Source organism: Saccopteryx leptura, chromosome 3 (genome assembly GCF_036850995.1).
Source record: "Saccopteryx leptura isolate mSacLep1 chromosome 3, mSacLep1_pri_phased_curated, whole genome shotgun sequence".
Classification (NCBI taxonomy): domain Eukaryota; kingdom Metazoa; phylum Chordata; class Mammalia; order Chiroptera; family Emballonuridae; genus Saccopteryx; species Saccopteryx leptura.
Genome location: NC_089505.1, coordinates 371,820,552 through 371,837,622, shown reverse-complemented (window position 1 = coordinate 371,837,622; position 17,071 = coordinate 371,820,552). Strand labels below are relative to the sequence as shown.

At 60.8% G+C, this 17,071-nt stretch overlaps 2 protein-coding genes across 6 annotated transcripts in view; both read left to right on the top strand.

The window, feature by feature from the left end:
- The first annotated feature begins 241 nt into the window (after positions 1-241).
- PARP10 (poly(ADP-ribose) polymerase family member 10) lies at positions 242-8,116 on the top strand. The gene is made up of 11 exons (XM_066379732.1): positions 242-365; positions 472-653; positions 737-991; positions 1,065-1,304; positions 1,389-1,972; positions 2,083-2,304; positions 2,420-2,501; positions 2,704-3,327; positions 3,434-3,567; positions 7,061-7,235; positions 7,320-8,116. The coding sequence occupies exons 2-11, from the start codon at positions 479-481 to the stop codon at positions 7,664-7,666; spliced, it is 2,838 nt and encodes a 945-aa protein (XP_066235829.1). The 5' UTR covers positions 242-365; positions 472-478; the 3' UTR covers positions 7,667-8,116.
- A 155-nt stretch (positions 8,117-8,271) lies between these two features.
- PLEC (plectin) overlaps positions 8,272-17,071 on the top strand; it is a 60,677-nt gene continuing 51,877 nt past the window's right edge. For 2 of the 5 annotated variants that reach the window (XM_066379715.1, XM_066379714.1), the window contains exons 1-2: positions 8,277-8,402; positions 9,688-9,886. In XM_066379715.1, the coding sequence (XP_066235812.1) occupies positions 9,694-9,886 (193 nt within the window). In that variant the 5' untranslated portion in view covers positions 8,277-8,402; positions 9,688-9,693. Of the gene's footprint in view, positions 8,403-9,687; positions 9,887-11,627; positions 11,793-17,071 lie in introns of those variants that run through there. The other 3 variants (XM_066379723.1, XM_066379721.1, XM_066379731.1) reach the window with 2 other exon arrangements.

The following is a 17,071-nucleotide window of genomic DNA, read 5'->3' as shown; positions in this document are numbered from 1 at the left end:
AGGGTGGTTGACCATTTTTAGGTTCCCAGAAAGAAGCCAGTGAGAGGGGAAGAGGACCTCTCCTAACCTGCCAGTCAAGGGACTGGGGTGGGACGGTGTGACTGGCGGCCGGACTGAGTGGGGAAGTCATGCCTAGCCAGCACCTCCTGGTCTCTGGGGGGCTTTCTGTGGGCTGAGGGGGTGGGGTGGGTGGACGGTTCTGCAGGGGGCCTGCCAGGCAGCCGCCCCCGCCCAGTGTCACAGGCCCCTCCCTCTCCTCTCAGATGGTTTCAGTTTTGTTTTGGGCCCCAGGCCTTCCGCCTACCGAGCCGGCTTAGGACTCCTGGCGGAGGGTGTGGGCTGGGGCAGCCCGGGCAGCAGACAGTGTAAGTTTGTGCTGTGGGCCGCCCATGATGAAGGCAGGGGTGGGATGTGGGGCTGGGAGGGGTGAGGCTGGGAGGTGTCTCCTCTACCCACTGGCCCCTGCCCCAGGGTTGTGATGGCGGAGGCAGAGGAGGTGGGGGCAGCCGTGGAGCTCCGTGGGCTGCCCCTCAGCGTCCCCGATGAGCTGCTCACGCTCTACTTTGAGAACCACCGACGCTCCGGTGGGGGACCCGTGCTGAGCTGGCAGAGACTTGGCCGTGGGGGCGTCCTCACTTTTCAGGAACCCGCAGGTGAGGGGGCTGACAGGAAGGGCAGCCTGGGCACTGCAGGCCACCGGCCCTGACGCCCCACCCCGCCCCACGTGTGCCCACAGACGCCGCCAGGGTCTTGGCCCAGAAGGAACACGTGCTGCAAGGTGTGCGGCTCAGCCTGAGGCCAGCTCCCCCGCCCGCACCTGCTCGCCTGCTGCTCCAAGGGCTGCCCCCTGGCATTGCCCCCCGACGCCTGGAACAGCACGTCCAGGCCCTGCTGTGTGCCATAGGACACACGGAGCAGCCCTGCCGTGTGCTGGACAGTCCCCGACCAGACCGGGCCCTGGTCCACTTGCCCAAGCCCCTCTCCGAGGCAGGTGAGAGACGGGAGAGGGGGCAGGCATGCCTGTTAGGGTAGATGCCCTGAGCCAACCTGGACCTTCCCCGCAGAAATCTGCACATTGGAGGAGCAGGCCCGGGCCCTGGGCCTGGAGGGGGCCGTGGTCACCCTGGCACGGGTGCCCCAGGCCCGAGAGGTGCGTGTGGTGGTGGGGGGCACCTCCCCCGTGGACCCTCTGCTGCTGGAGCTGTACTTGGAGAATGAGCGTCGCAGTGGCGGGGGGGCCCTGGAGGGCCTGCGCCACCTGCCAGGGCACCTGGGCATCGTGGTCTCCTTCCCACGGTGGCAGGGTGAGTGGGGCTGGACCACCCGGGTCACCCCTCTCCCAGCCCTCGGACCACTGACCGGCCTTCTGTCCCCTTCCTTCCCTCCAGTGGCGGAACGGGTGCTGCAGCAGGACCACCAGCTTCAGGGCTTGCAGTTGAGCCTGGTCCCCCACTACGATGTCCTGGAGCCCGAGGGCCCGGCCGGGGACACCAGTGGAGAAGATCGCTCAACCGAGTTGGGGCCTGGGGCCACTGAGCACGCTCTCCTAGAGGCCGAAGGGCCAGCGGAGCCACCGGAGAGTGGAGGGTCTGTGACCTTGGGGGTGAAGGAGACGCCAGGCCAATCAGAAGATTCTCTAAGGACAGGTCCCATGGGGTCTCTGGAACAGGCTGGGCCCGTCCACTTGGGGCCCGTGGGGGTTTCAGGACAGGAAGGGCTGGAGGACTTGGGACCCGAGGGGTCTTCAGGCCCAGTGAGCTCCATCGAGATCGCCATGGGGTCTCTGGAGCAGGTGGGGTCAGAGAGCCTGGGGCCTGTGGGGTCACCAGCACAGGGCGGACTGGTAGAGATGGTGTTGTCGACAGAGCCGGGAGCCATCCGCTTCCTTCAGCTCTACCACGAGGACCTTCTGGCCGGCCTGGGAGATGTGGCCCTCTTCCCGCTGGAGGGATCGGACACGACCGGTTTTCGGGTAAGTGACCTTGAGGATTCCTCACCTCTGGCTCCTCTCCCCCTGGGGGCTCTGGGTACCTTTCTTGTGCCCTAAAACTGTAAACTGCCCCCCCCCCCGTGGTCCTGAAGCTCTGCGGAGCCCCGGCCCCGTGCCAGGCAGCCGAGGAGTTTCTGCAAAGTCTGCTGGGCAGCGTTAGCTGCCACACGCTGAGCCTGAAGCAGCCGGGCAGCGCCAGGTTCCTGCTGGGCCCAGAGGGGCAGCACCTTCTTCAGGAGCTGGAGGCCCAGTTCCAGTGTGTCTTCGGGACAGAGCATCTGACCAGGGACACTCTGGACACAGACCCTGCAGAGGTCAGTGTTGGAGCCCACCCCTCTCTCACACCTCAGCCGGATGCCTCCTCCACCCCGGCGCAGAGGCCTGGGACAGGTGGTGGGCCACAGGGACCCTCATGTTCTCTTCCAACAGGTGGACCCCATTGAGGTCCTCCAGGCCCATACTCTCTGGCCCTCGGACAGCACCGGCAGTGACCAGGACAACCTGAGCCTTGGTAAGGCTCTCCTGGAACAACCCAGCCGATCCTGTGGCCCTTTCCTGACCTCACCCTCTGCCCTGCTCTGCCCTCCCAACCCTCTTGTGAGTCTCTGCCCCTTCAACCCTCCATCTTCACCCATCTGCTGACTCATCCTATCTTTCAGCCCCCCACCCTGGCTGGGCTTGAACTCTCACCCTGTGCCTCTCCCTGTCCCCAGAGGAGGTCCGAGAGCTGCTGGCCACCCTGGAGGACCTGGAAGGAGAGGACTGGTTGCCCCTGGAGCTGGGGGAGGAGGAGACTGAAGAGCAGCCAGAGGAAGAGCCCGCACCCAGGGCTGGGGAGGAGCCCACAGCCCCTAGCACTGGGGTGCCCGGGCGGCTGGAGGAGGAGGCTGCACTGCAGTTGGCTCTCCACCGGTCACTGGAGCCGCAAGGCCAGGTGGCTGAGCAGGAGGAGGCTGCTGCACTGCAGCAAGCACTGGCCCTGTCTCTGCTGGAGCCAACCCAGCTGGAGGCAGAAGAAGAGCTCCTGGGCAGGGGGACGGGCGGCCAGGCCCGGCTGGTGGTCCATGCGGACTTTGAGCAGGATATGGACGAACTGGACCGGGCACTAGGGGCCGCCTTGGAGGCACACCTCCAGGAGGAGACAGTGCGGCTTCAGGGTCACAAGCTGCCCGCGGAGCTGCGTGCCCGGCTGGAGCGGTGCCACGGCGTCAGTGTTGCCCTTCACAGTGACCGCGTCGTCCTCCGTGGCTTTGGGGTCCAGCCCACCCGCGCTGCCCGCCACTTAGTGGCCCTGCTGGCCGGCCCCCGGGACCCAAGTTTGGCTTCGAGCCCCACCCGTGAGTCTGCACCTGGGACCAGGGTAGGTTGGGTGGGTGGGCCAGCTCTCGAGGACCCACCCGTGCCCCAGGCATGGCCCAGACCCCCTTTCTTCTCCTGTGTCAGTGCCACTGCAGAGGCTGGAGGGGCCCCCAGGCAAGCTGGAATGTCTGACCGAGAACAGCCAAGAGTTCCAAGGCGTGGTGCAAGACTTCTACGATACCCTGGACACCGTCCACAGTTGGATCCGTATTGTCCGGGTGAGTCCAGATTTCCTCTTTGCTGGCCTTGTGGCCTCCTGAGCTCACGGCTCCCTTTTCGCCTTGCAGAGCCTGCAGACTGTCACGCTTGCCTGTCAGGGTCAGCTGGCCAGGAGCTGCCCAGCATGAGGCAGGCTGGAAGCTTTCTGGGGCGAGGGGAGCAATGGGATCTCCAGCAAGCTCCTTGCCCAGAGGGCATTCACCAAGTCTGCGTAGAGGAGACAAGAGCATAGAGGTTGGGACGGGGGTGGGGTGGGGGTGGGGGGTGTTGGTGGTTCCCAGGACCTAACAGGCTTGAGCAGGTGTCCCTGTGGCTACCAATGACCCTCTCGTGTTTTTTTTCCTCATTTGGAACACGGGGTGGTGCTGCCATCTTGTGGCTATTGTGAGGATGACTCATTTCACCATGAGGTGCCTGTGCTGTTCTTGGGGACTCTTCTGTCTCCCCCCACCTGTCGGCTTGAGCAAGAGCAGGGCTGGCGGCGGCGCCACAGCCTTCTCCTGTAGTTTCACTTGCTACATGTGGCAACTCTGAGCATGGGTGTGCCTCACAAAGGGCTGGGGCCAACTCATGGGCGCCAGAGTGAAACCCTGGGGTGCAGGGAGAAGAGACCCAAGAGGGACTGGGGGGCAGTGCTTGAGGGCAGCGAGGTCCAGGACATCGGCATGGCCAGGAGGAAGGACTGAGCTGAGGAGGAGGCTGTGCCAGGCAGGTCAACTGGCAGTAAGTTGAAGGCAGGGCTGAAACTGAAGCCGGGCTGAGGGACAAAGGAGGACTGGGAGGTGAGGACAGGAACCAGTCTGAAGAATGAGCTGGTTATGGAAGGAAGGAAAAGGATGAAGCGCAGCCTGAGCAGACAGGGGGCTGAGTGCTCACGGTGAACAGCAAGGTGGGAGCTGGGCCCATTCATTGTGCCTGCAGTGCCAGGCAGGTGCTCTTGACTTTTTTTTTTTTTTTTTTTTTTTTGTATTTTTTGAAGTGAGAAGCGGGGAGGCAGTCAGACAGACTCCTGCATGTGCCCGACTGGGATCCACCTGGCATGCCCACCAGGGAGCGATGCTTTGCCCATCTGGGGCGTTGCTCCACTGCAACTGGAGCCATGCTAATGCCTGAGGCAGAGGCCATGGAGCCGCCCTCTGCGCCCGGGCCAACTTTGCTCCAATGGAGCCTCGGCTGCAGGAGGGGAAGAGAGAGACAGAGAGGAAGGAGAGGGGGAGGGGTGGAGAAGCAGATGGGCGCTTCTCCTGTGTGCCCTGGCCGGGAATTGAACCTGAGACTTCCACATGCCGGGCTGACGCTTTACCGCTGAGCCAGCCGGCCAGGGCCTTGACTGTTGATGCACAAAGTTGGGGTGGGCCCAGCAGCCTCAGCCACCTGAAGCTGGTCAGAAAGATAGGTCTGGCCTTCCTCAGGCCTGGCCCAATCAGCTGCCACCGTCAGCCACCACGCACCACCCATCTCCCAGAGATGACCACTCAGCTTTGAACCCAGTACTCTCCTTCCACTCCGGATCTATCACCTGTTCTTTCTGTGCTTTGAGGGAGGAGGAACACACGACAGTTGCATTCCTGGCTGGTTTTGTCGGTTATGTGCACTTGAGTCTTCCAGGAAGCACCCCTGTGATTCTAGAGGGTACACTTGAGTCTCCCCTCCAAACACACACACACACACACACACACACACACACACACACTCACACACACACTCTTAACTTTGAGCACTATTTCTCACCTTCCTGGGTGGAAAGTGAGGGGGATAGCTTCCCCTGCCCCTCTCTCTCTCCTCCATCTTTCATCTCACGGTGCGGTCCGACACATTACCTTTATTCTGTCGTCAAGGTTGACAAATGATCTTTGTCTTCTATTCTGTAACCGTCACAAAGCTCCATCCTTGGGCTGTCGGTGGGGATGATGATGATGAAAAAATATTTATCACGGAACCGCAGAGTACATGGGGAAATGAAACCCTCCTGATTAAAACTGGGTTTCCTGAAGGAGGATGTTCTAGGGTTCCAGGATTAATGGCTCTTAGTTTTTCTCCTCTCCATTTTGTCCTGTGCTGTGCGTGGTTGCCGGCTTGTGCCCCTGGTCGCCCTCTTGCATGTATCTTTTTTTTTTTTTTTTTTTTTTTTCCGGTTCAGTAGAAATATCTCTGAGTAGGTAGTAACCATCTTGGGCTTTTAAATTTAGTTTACCTTTTACTACTAGAGGTAATTTGCATTTGATATTAGCCTCAACTATATTTTTCAAACAAAAGTTACCTGTGTTTATTTAAGACATTTCTTGCTAACTTAAATGAGCACAACTGGTTCTTGTCTATCTTCTATGCGTCCTGAGTTCTCACCATGAACAGTTTGGCTGGATACAGAGTTTAGGATCAAAATCTTGTCTTCTTCCAGCCCTTGGAAAGACGTCACTCTTTTTTCTTGTCCTTAAAAATTGTTCTCAGAAAGTTAAAAATGAAAAGTCACTGTGTTCTTTTGGCTCCCAGCATTGGCAGGGAGAGGCCCAGGGTGAGAATGGGAGACCTTTTCCCGTTTGTATGTGGACATCGGTGTGTGTGTGTGTGGACATCCTGTAGTCCTTTGTTTCGAGTGTGGACGTTTTCCGGCAGGTGGGTCTCAGGGACGGGTCCTTACTCACTCGTCCTCCTTGTCACTTCATGGATCCTTTCACCTGAAGACGCCACATTCAGCTTAGGGAAACTGCCTTCCATCAGTACTTGCTCCTGTCACCATCTGTCTTCCTCCTGCGGAGTTCCTGTCCTGGGGACCTTAGCCCCCCTTCCTGGCCATTCCTCTAAAGTTTCCCTCTCTTTTCTCTTAGCTCTGCTCTCTGTGAGTCGCTCCTCAACTCCCATCTCCGTGATGGTATTTGGCCTACCTGCTAGATTTGGTTCAGCGATTCAATTCTTTTAAAAAGTTTTTTAAAATGTTACTTTATCCATTAATGGTTCACCCGTTCCAGGCTTAACGTAAGAATGCGCCGATTTTCAGGCTCTTTCTTTTTTCACAGTAGCTAGTCTTGTTTTATGGACATGACCTTTGGCATTCCTCCTGCGGAGACTAGTTAGAATTCCTTGAAAAGCTCTGTGTGGGTTTCTGAGGCTCGTGCACTGGGCTGACTGTGGGTCTGGCCACTTGACCTTCCTGGGCAATGAGAGGTCCAGGGGTATCTCTTGGTGCTGGGAGTGAAATCCTGCGGGCAGGGTGGCCACCCTGGTTCAACTTTTCTCTGCAGAGGCCTGACTGACTGTACTGAGATCGGTGAGTTTGGGGTTCACCCACCTGTTGGCCTCCCAGGAACCCTTCCAGTGCCACTCAGGGCCACATCGGCCTAATATCTACGGCGGGACAGAGCACGTTTGGAGCTGTGTGGTCTTCCCACGGGTCCTCCAACACAACACAGGGCTCTTGATTTCCGAGGTCAGCTCTTTCTCCTTGGTCAGAGGTAAGGAGGGTCTCTGAATGTAGTGCTGTCGCCCGTCGGGCAGGTGGAACGCGTGCAGCACCCGCTTCTGCAGCAGCAGTACGAGCTGCACCGGGCGCGTATGGAGCAGCGCTGTGAACAGCGCCCGGTCGAGCACGTCCTGTACCACGGCACGTCGGCGCCCGCCGTCCCAGACATCTGCGCGTATGGCTTCAATCGCAGCTTCTGCGGCCGCAACGGTGAGGAGGCCAGTGTCGGGCGTGGGCACGGGCTCTGACGCCCCCCTGGGCGACCCTGACCCCCAGCCTCCATCCTGCCCGCAGGCACGCTCTACGGGCAGGGCGTCTACTTTGCCAAGCGCGCCTCCCTGTCGGTGCAAGACCGCTACTCACCCCCCAACGCCCATGGACACAAGGTGGTGTTCGTGGCTCGGGTGCTGACCGGAGACTACGGGCAGGGCCGCCGCGAGCTGCGGGCGCCCCCGCTGCGGGCCCCGGGACACGCGCTCCTGCGTTACGACAGCGCTGTGGACTGCCTCCGCCAGCCCAACATCTTCGTCATCTTCCACGACACCCAGGCACTGCCCACCCACCTCATCACGTGCCAGCACCTCCCCCGTGCTCCCGCGGAGGACCCCTCTGGGTTCTCGGGCCACTCCCCGACCACCTAACGCCACCCGAGAGGTCCCTCTCGGCGCTGTCCGCCCGCGCGCTCCCCGGCTTCAGGTCCGCAGCCGTCTTACAGGTCCCTGGGCTGCCCGTGCTGCCTCCTGTGGCGGGGACTGAGGACACCACAGGCTGTGCGACCTGCAGGGCTGCGGTCGGGGCCCCGCAGAGGCGGGCTCAGCCACCAGGGGTCAGCCAAGCCCCGGAGGAGGGTGGGTGGCCCGACGCCACCCGCCGAGACCGGACCTTGCCCCGAAGCGCGGCTCTGTCGTTTGAATAAACGTGAAACCAGGCCGAGGGACCTCCTGGAGCTCCGGGTCCGAACTCTGTTGAAAGGCGGGGAACCTTGGCGTGGCTTGCTGGGGGCAGAGCCCGAGGCTCCTTTGCGGGGAGGGGGGCGGCCTTGGGCAGCGGCCGGAGGACCGACCCAGCGTGCACCCCAAGCGACCCCACGTCGCCTTAGTGTCACGCACGCTCTGCAAACAACGTCTCCTTGCCGACTGGCCCGCCCTTTATGCGCCGGGAGGTGGCGGCGCCTGGCGACAGGGGCGTGTGCGGTGGGGGCGCGGCCCCAGGCGGAACCGCGCTCGCGCTCAGGCTCCCGGATCGCACGCGCGGCGCTGGGTTTGGCTGGAGCCTGGGCGGGGCTCCGGGCTCGCTCCGCCCGCGCCGCCTCCGCCGCCCTACCCGGTCCTAGCAGTCTGACTGCGGCGGCCGAGCCTAGCCGAGCTGAGCCACCAGGCACGTATGACCGGGACCGGGATGGAGATGCGCGCAGCGTGGCGGGACCTGCGGGGTGGGGTGGGGGCTCTCCGGCGCAGGCGTCCCGGAGCTCAGGACTGCGTCGCGGCCCATTCTCTCTTGGGGAGGACACCAGCTCTGCGCTCCGGAGACTGCGGAACTGGTCGGGCGGTGCCCGGGGTGTGGGCAGGAAAGATTGTTGGGGAGGCTCAGGCTGACCGCGGGTTGCCAGGCGAGGGCTGGAGCAGAGAATGCTGGCGGCGGCGGGGCCTGAGGGAGGCGGGGCGCAGTGGCCCCCCAGGTCAGTGCCCTCCAGCCCTTGAGCCCGAGGGCCGAGGCACAGAGCCCACATTGTGCCCCCACGCCACCCCACCCCCGCCAAGACAGAGCCCCATTCACCTCCCGCACGGCAGTGCTCTTCGGGATGGGGAGCTGAGGCGTGTGCACGCGTGGGTGTGCATGTGCTCTGGCAGCGCCCCGTGGGTGCAGGTGTGCGAACACTCAGGGTGGGCTGCTGGAGCGGTGGCCCGGCTCCCTTCCGGCCTTGCCGCAGCCGAGCTCCGCGGCCCACGCCGCTGCGGCTCCAGCTATTTATAGGCATTCACTGCGGAGACCGAGGTGGGACCGTGCGGGGTTGGGTGTGGAGTGGGGCCGTGGGGAATCTAGAGGCTCGGACAGCTTGGAGGTAGAGTGCCACTGTCCAGGGGATGGGGTCAGGGTTCTGCTGGTGGTCAGTGTTTCCTGATGGCCTGGCTTTCCTGCTGACCTGAGAGAGGAGTAGAGGAGACAGGGTCCAGGTTTGGGGAGGTGGGGGTGGAGGCCAGTGTCTGAGTGATGAAGTGGATGGAGAGTGAGGTCAGTGTCCAAGGAAGGGCAATCACTCCCTCCCCTCCCGTTGGTCAGGGCAGAGAGTGAAGTGTAGGGTCAGTGTCCTCTGATCGGGCGAGCCCATGGGTGACAGCGTAGAGGGGTCAGTGTTTGGGTGACTAAGAGAAGGGAGTGGCAGCAGTGGGAGAAATCAATACCCTAGTTATACACTGGAGGGAGTGCGGTTAATGTCTGGGAGTGGTCACTGTTGGTGTCTGAGGGATGAACTAGAGGGGGTGAGGCCAGCCGTGGAGAGGGGAGAGGGTTGTCCATGCCTGCGTGGAGAGTGTGGAGGCCTTAGGAGTGGTTTGTCGGCGTCCAGGTGGTAGGTGGATGGGTTGCCTAGGTTAAGAAGGTGGCGGGCCAGTGGCCAGCACCGCCCCCAGGGTGTGACCACCTCCCCTCGCTCCTTTTCCAGGAGGCCATGTCAGGCGAGGACCATGAGGTGCGGGCGGTGGCTGAGGATGGCTCCAACGGAAGCAGCAGCTCGCCCAGTCCAGGGGACACACTGCCCTGGAACCTGGGGAAGACGCAGAGAAGCCGGCGGAGCGGAGGCAGCTCTGGGGGCAACGGCAGTGTCCTGGACCCTGCGGAGCGGGCAGTCATCCGGATTGCAGGTAACCGGAGGACCCCGTCTTTCCATTTGTCGGCGCTGGCCAGTTGACCGAGCGAGTGCCCTGTGCTCTCTGGGCAGGTGGAGGACGGGGGGGGGGAAGGAAAGGTGAGAGATCTGTGGGTCAGAGAGGGCCTCTCCTGTCCTGGGTGATTGCAGACCACAAAGCGCCATCTGCTGGCCGCACCCGGTCGGCTGCTGCTGCTGCCTGAGGCCTGAAGTTGAACTTGCTGTGGTGGCTGGTGCCCATCACTGGCTTTCATGACCGAGTCCAGTGCCCAAATGCCATGATGATTCTTTCTTGGGCTCCGGAGGCTGAGCTGCCTTTCAGGCCCCCACTGGTCTTGGCTGCCAACATGGGGGGGGGGGCGTGCGGTGGAAGCACATAGGAGCAGGACAGGAGGGGCCACCTGGTTGGTGAGAGCCGCCGCCTCCTCCCAGAGCCAGAGTCCTGCTTTGCTCTCCAATCTGGGGAGGATGAGAGAGGGCCAAGAGAGAGGCCTCCGACAGTGTCGAGCTGGCAGCTGGACAGCAAGTGGGCCCTCCCTGTGGGAGTGGGTGACCTAGGGAGGTGAGGGAGGAGCCCACGAGGGTCTCTGCACCCAGGCTGCTGAGTCCTGACCCCAACCACCACTCGGACTGAGATGATGAGGAGGTGTCTGGAGAGCTGGGCCAGCCCTTGAGGAGGCCGGGAAGGTGGCCCGAGGCATGTGCCTGATGGCCAGCTGCTGAGCGGGGATGGTGTTGTGGGCAGGGAGGAGCCCTGGGGGTGGACACACGGAGGAGCAGGACAGCAGAATTGGGGAAGGCTTGCCCAAGCCTGGCCCCACCCCCAGGTACTGGTGTGGATGGGGCCCCAAGACCTGACAGTCTTTTGCACATATCACAGATGGATTTTAAAAGACCCCCCCCCCCCAAAGCGAATCAGGAATGTCTTTCCGTACCTTGGCTTTCCTCAGCCACATCCCTGCGCTGGCTGGCCGTGGGCTCTGAGCCACCCTGCAGCCATCAGGGGTCAGGGAGGGCAGGGCCTCTGAGCATTGCCTGCTGACTTTCTTAGTATTGACTCCTAGAAGAGTGGTTTCTGGTCACAGGTAACCAGCATTTAAAGGTAGAGAGGAATAGGCCAGGGGCGGTCCAGAAGGGAGGACCTTGATCCATGCTGCCCGAAGGGTCTCTGTCCATTTGTCAGGTGGTACAAAGATTTGTACCAAGGATTTTATTGCTTCTGAAAATTTCCGATTTCAGTCCTTTCATAGTACATAAGTTTTATTTTTCTGTTTTCAAGGACCTTTTTATGTGGCCGGTACCACCACTAGCTCCAGTGTTGCAAGGAAAAGTTCTAAGTCGAGGCAGAGGGAGAGGGGGTGGAGGGAGGGGCGCGCCCCGCGGCGGCCAGGTGAAGTCGCCGGATCTGGCAGGGTCACCGGAGAGGTCGAGGCTGGCGAGGAAGGAGGACTCTGTTCTGGGACTGGGAGCCAGACTTGGAGAATTCGGGCTGTCGGCGGGCCGCGACCCGGTCGGGAGCGCACAGTGGTGTGCGCGCGCTGGCACAGCGCCGTGGAGCCAGGACGCGGAGCCCGTGGAGCCCGCTGCAGCCGAGCTAACGCGCGCGTGGGGAAACGTCCGGACGCGGCCGCAGCTTCCCCAGAGCCTGGCCGGTCCCTGGCCTCGCCCCGCCCCGCCCGTGGGGCATCCTGGGTGCGGGGCGGGGCGGGGGCGGCCCCTTTAAGTGGCGCTGGCGGCCGCAGGGACAGAGTGGCCGCTGGAGGGCTGGAGGCTCCCTCCCCGCCGCAGCACCCGGCCGCGTCCCGCGCCCGCTGGCATGGCCGCTCTGCTGCCGCCCGGCCCGCCACCCGACGAGCAGGACTTCATCCAGGCCTACGAGGAGGTGCGGGAGAGGTACAAAGGTAGGGCGCTGCCTGCGGGGCCAGGTCCTCCAGCCTGACAGTTTGGCCTCTGACACCTCGTCCGCGCTGGCTGTCCCCATCGCGGCCCAGACACAGCCCTGTCCCCCAACCGCCTTGCTCGACCCCGCGGCCCCCCAGCGCCCAGGGAAGAGGCCGGCACGCTCAGCGCAGCCCCCATGGTCATGCCCTTAATAGGGCATCTCGCGGTGTGCGCGGGTAAGGTGGGGTGGGCCGCGCAGCAGCGGCGGCAGGGGCTCCTCCCGGCCAGTGTCCAGTGTCCCGAGTCTATGCTCAGCAGACACGTGGGTCAAGGCTAAGCTGATGCCTGCCCCTCAGCTGGGTGCCTCCCACATGGGGCGGGGGCGGCTGCCACCGCCTGGCAGTGGGTCGCATAGTTGTGGCCTCTCCTCACCTCCCAAACCGGCCAGTGCCTGGGCTGCCGCCTTGCCTTGCCTTGGCAGGGACCCCCGTCACACCCCTTCTCTGTCCCCTGCATGGCAGTTGGGGGCTGGGGAAGTCTGGGCAGCCCCTTCTTCCTCTTTAGAGGAAACCGCTCTGTGGCTTTTGGCGGACCCTCCTCTCAGGCTCCACGCCCCTTGGGGCCTCTCTGGGCCTGCCCAGACTCACTGCCCTCAGCTGCCTGCAGCCCAACACTGGAGTCCTCAGGCTCTGAGCAGCTATGGGCACAGCCCTGGCTCCTGGGCCCCTCCAGAGGCTAAGGGGCCCGGGAGTGAGCTGCTGGAGAGGGTCGACGTGGGGTCCCTGGACAGAGCCGACCAGAGCAGTTTCCAGCTCCACTCGGCTGGTTTTGCTGGCTCTGCCCCCAAGGGCAGCTCAGGGAGAGCAGTCTTGCTGGGGCTTTGCCTGGAACCAACAGAACCGCGCTCTCTACCCACTGACCTCGCTGAAGCAGGGGGAGGTTCCCCTGGGCCCAGGGCTCGTCTCTGCTCACCCTGCTCCTTTGCAAACAGCTTTCTCCGGGTCCTGAGCGCGTGGGGTGATTGTGCTGTGGGTTTCTCCTTGTTAGCACTGTGGCCAGCTGTTGGCCTCTGTGGCCAGTTCCCCCTGGGCCAGGTAGAAACAATCCTGTGACAATCAGTGGGCTCTGAGTCTGACCACTGCACCCCCAGGGAGGGAGGGCAGGTACATCTGGACAAGTGCAGGGCAGAGAAGCAGTCGTGCACCTGGGCCACAGCTCTTCTGACAAACCCTAGGGCAGAGCTGTGTGTGAACCGGCCACTCAGTTTCAAGTGGGGACACTTGACAGCATGCGCATGCTTCGTTCCTGGTCTGGTCAGGTTGCAGGCTGTGTGTGGTTCCAGAGCCTGTCCCGGCCTGAGCACCTCCCAGGCCTTGTGCCGGATGGGTTTCTGGAGTTTGCCCTCCCTAGCCCAGCTTCCCTGGTCACCAGAGTTGGTGCTGGACACAAGTTGAGCTGCCCTGGCCCATGCCCACCTTCTGGGCTTGGTGGGTGACTCTTGTCATTGTCCTCGCACCTGCCTTCAGTGGACTTGCCAGAATCATGGTGGATGGAGCTCCCCATGGAGCCCTGGCCTGAGGCTCCCTGAGAGCTGCCAAGTGGAAGAGCAGGTATTGGGGACTCCCTGAGCAGCCAGTCGTAGGAAGAGCTTCTGGGGTATGCCAGGTACTCCCCGGGATCTCCTGGCTTGAGCCAAGGGAATGGTGAGGGGCTGGGCTGGTGCCTGAGGTTGTGCTGGGGCCATGGCCAACCCCCAGGGGTGCCCTGGAGGAGGCTAGAGGTGGTTAGACTATGGGCTGCGTGGCTGACTGTTGTGAGCCCCTTGGACCTACTAGAGGCCTAAAACCCTTGTGCGCCCTGTCCCTGGAGGTACTGGGCTGACCCAGGGAGGGAGGAAGGACAGGCCTGGCCCCTGATATCAACCAGTGAGTGACTGCTTGGGGCTGGGGGGTGTCTGTAGAAGCGCACCTTTCCTGGGCTGGTTCTGCCCTCAGGGTTCCCTGCCCAGCCCTCTACATCCATTCTTGGTTCTCCAATGTGCCCAAGAAGGGCTCTGGCTTCTGCCTCCTGGCCTCATCACCCCCATTAGCAGTCACCCCCCCCCCCAGCCCCATCCTCTCTGCTCTTACTCACCAGACTCAACTTCTGGTCTTCCCCTCCAAAATCCAGCCTCCTAGCCTCTCACCTCAGCGACCTCCTCCCCCAACCCCCTCCCCCAACATTTAGGCCCTACCCTGGACACGTCATCGTCCCTGGCTCTCTCCCTGGAAATCCCCCGTTGTCCCTGGTCACTGATCCTCCCAGAACATTCTTGGTTTCCTGCTGGCTAGAGCCCCTTGCAGATTCCCGTGGGGCCGAGGCCACCAGGGAATGTGGCCCAGCTGCAAGGAGTGTCCCGACTCCCACGTCTCCAGAGCCTGGCCTTCTACACCAGGGGAGCCTAGAGAGGCCTGGGGGCAGGTGTGTGAGGGCAGGGAAGAGCCTGAGGTAGGCCGGTGGATTTGGGAAGGGGGTCTGTCTGGTGACGGGGGAGCCTCTGAACCCCCTCAGGTGCCGCCGTGTGCACAAGGCCAGAGGCCTGTCCATGGGGTCAGGGCGTGAGGTGCAGGACAGGCGGTGGAGGGTGGGGCTAGCTAGCCAGGAGGGCCTGGACAGCAGGAGGGAGACTTCAAGGTTGTCCCCTCAGGGCTGGGAACAGGGTCACAACAGCCAGTCAGTGTAGATCAGATCGGAGGAGAGGGCTGCAGAAGGCAAGGCTGGAACAAGGCCAGAAGGTCAGAAGCGTGTCACTGTGCCTGCTGGGCATGCGTGACTTTCTTTAAAACTCAGCTGGAGGGGCTCCCCCCCCCCCGGCAGGCCCTGGGCCATTGTGCCTGGCACCCTCCTTGTATGTCCCACCCTCTCTCCCATCCTGGACTCTGAGCTTGGTTATCTGTGTCCCTGGCACCAGCCCCAGGCCCTCAGCCAGCGTTTGCAGGGTGCTCGCACGAGTGAGTAGGTGATGGCATGGGCCATCATCTTTGGTGGCCAGAGCTCAGCTGGCAGGAGCAGAGGCCGGCAGGTAACTGGGGCTCTTTAGAGAGGGCTTTTGGTCTGTGTTTATAGTCAGAGGGAAAGCATGCTCAAAAAAACAAAGAAGGCCCTGGCCGGTTGGCTCAGTGGTAGAGCGTCGGCCTGGCGTGCAGAAGTCCCGGGTTCGATTCCCGGCCAGGGCACACAGGAGAAGTGCCCATTTGATTCTCCACCCCTCCCCCTCCTTCCTCTCTGTCTCTCTCTTCCCTTCCCGCAGCCGAGGCTCCATTGGAGCAAAGATGGCCTGGGCGCTGGGGATGGCTCCTTGGCCTCTGCCCCAGGTGCTAGAGTGGCTCTGGTCGCAACAGAGCGACGCCCCAGAGGGGCAGAGCATCGCCCCCTGGTGGGCAGAGCATCGCCCCTGGTGGGCGTGCCAGGTGGATCCCGGTCTGGCGCATGCGGGAGTCTGTCTGTCTCTCCCTGTTTCCAGCTTCAGAAAAATACAAAAAAAACCCCCAAAAAACAAAAAACAAAGAACAACTAAGCATGATGGAAGTGTATAAAGAAAAAGAGTTTCAGTCACAGCTCTGGCCCCCATTCTCCCTGGGTGGGGTGACTGCAGTGACGTGTGTGTGTGTGTGTGTGTGTGTGTGTGAGAGAGAGAGAGAGAGAGAGAGAGAGAGAGAGAGAGAGAGAGAGAGAGAGGGAGAGAGATTGAGAGAGAGAGAGAGAGAGATGGGGGTCAGGGGGAGAGAGGAACCAGTCTTTTTAGCATGTTTAGACTTGCGAAACCATCACTGCCATCAATTCAAGAACGTTGACATCACTTGACCTGCAGTAAGTGATCTACTTCAGTCCCTATGGATTTACCTACACTGGACACACCAGATAGAGGTGTTCCTCGCTTCACTGTGCTTCGCAGACAGTGGGGTTTTTTTGTTTGTTTTTTTACAAATCGAAGGTTTAGCAACCCAGCCATCCAGCAATTCGGTCAATGCCATTTTTCCAGCAGATCAGATGATGGTTAGCGTTTTTCAGCAATAACAAAATGGAGGCATGTACTTTTTTTTTTTTTTTTTAGGTGTACTGATATCGTATACTTAATGTAGACTACACTTGATGGACATTTGGGTGGTTTCCACCTTGAGGCTGTTCTGAACCGTGCTGCTGTGAGCATTGTGTGGGAGTGTCTGTGTGGACGTCTGTCTTCATCTCTCTCGGGTAAACACCAAGGAGTGGAATTGCTGGGTCATGTGGTCATTCTATCTTTAACTGCTTGGAGAACTGCCAGGTTGTTTTTCAAGCACCGCACCGTCCAGCATTCCCAGGAGCCCTCACCCACACTTAACCATTATCTGCCTTTTTGATTGTGGACATCCAATCTAGTGGGTGCGAAGTGGACTCTTGTGCTGGTTGCCATTAGTCTTTCCTGATGCCTGACCTCTCCAGCACCTTCTCCTGTGCTTATTGGCCATGGTGTGTCTTCTTCTGAGAAATATTTATCCAGATCGTTTGTCTATTTTTTTTTTTTTTGTATTTTTCTGAAGTTGAAAACGGGAGGCAGTCAGACAGACTCCTGCATGCGCCCGACCAGGATCCACCCGGCACACCCACCAGGGGGCGATGCTCTGCCCATCTGGGGCGTTGCTCTGTTGAAACCAGAGCCACTCTAGCGCCTGAGGCAGAGACCATGGAGCCATCCCCAGCGCCCGGGCCAACTTTGCTCCAATGGAGCCTTGGCTGTGGGAGGGGAAGAGAGAGACAGAGAGGAAGGAGAGGGGGAGGGGTGGAGAAGCAGATGGGTGCTTCTCCTGTGTGCCCTGGCCGGAATCGAACCCGGGACTCCTGCACGCCAGGCTGACGCTCTACCACTGAGCCAACCGGCTGGGGGCCACCCTTTGTCCATTTTTAAATTGGGCTTTTATCTTTTCATGATTGGGTGGCACTTGTTCTTTATGTATTCCTGATCCAAGTGTTTTGCAAAAATTTTCTCCGATTCTGTGAGGTGTCTATTCATTTATTAAAATTTTTTTTCTTTATTTTTTTATATTCTTTAGCAGCAGCGTGTGGGCTTTGGTCGGTCCGGGGGTTGTTCTCGCCTCTTCTTCACACTGCTCCATTTATTAAATATTTTATTTATTGATTTTAGAGAGAGAGAGAGAGAGAGAGAAATGGAGGGAGGAGTGGGAAACATCAACTTGCAGCATCTGCTTCTCGTCTGTGCCTTGACCAGGCAAGCCCAGGGTTTCAAAACAGCAACCCCAGTGTTCCTGGTCAATGCTTTGTC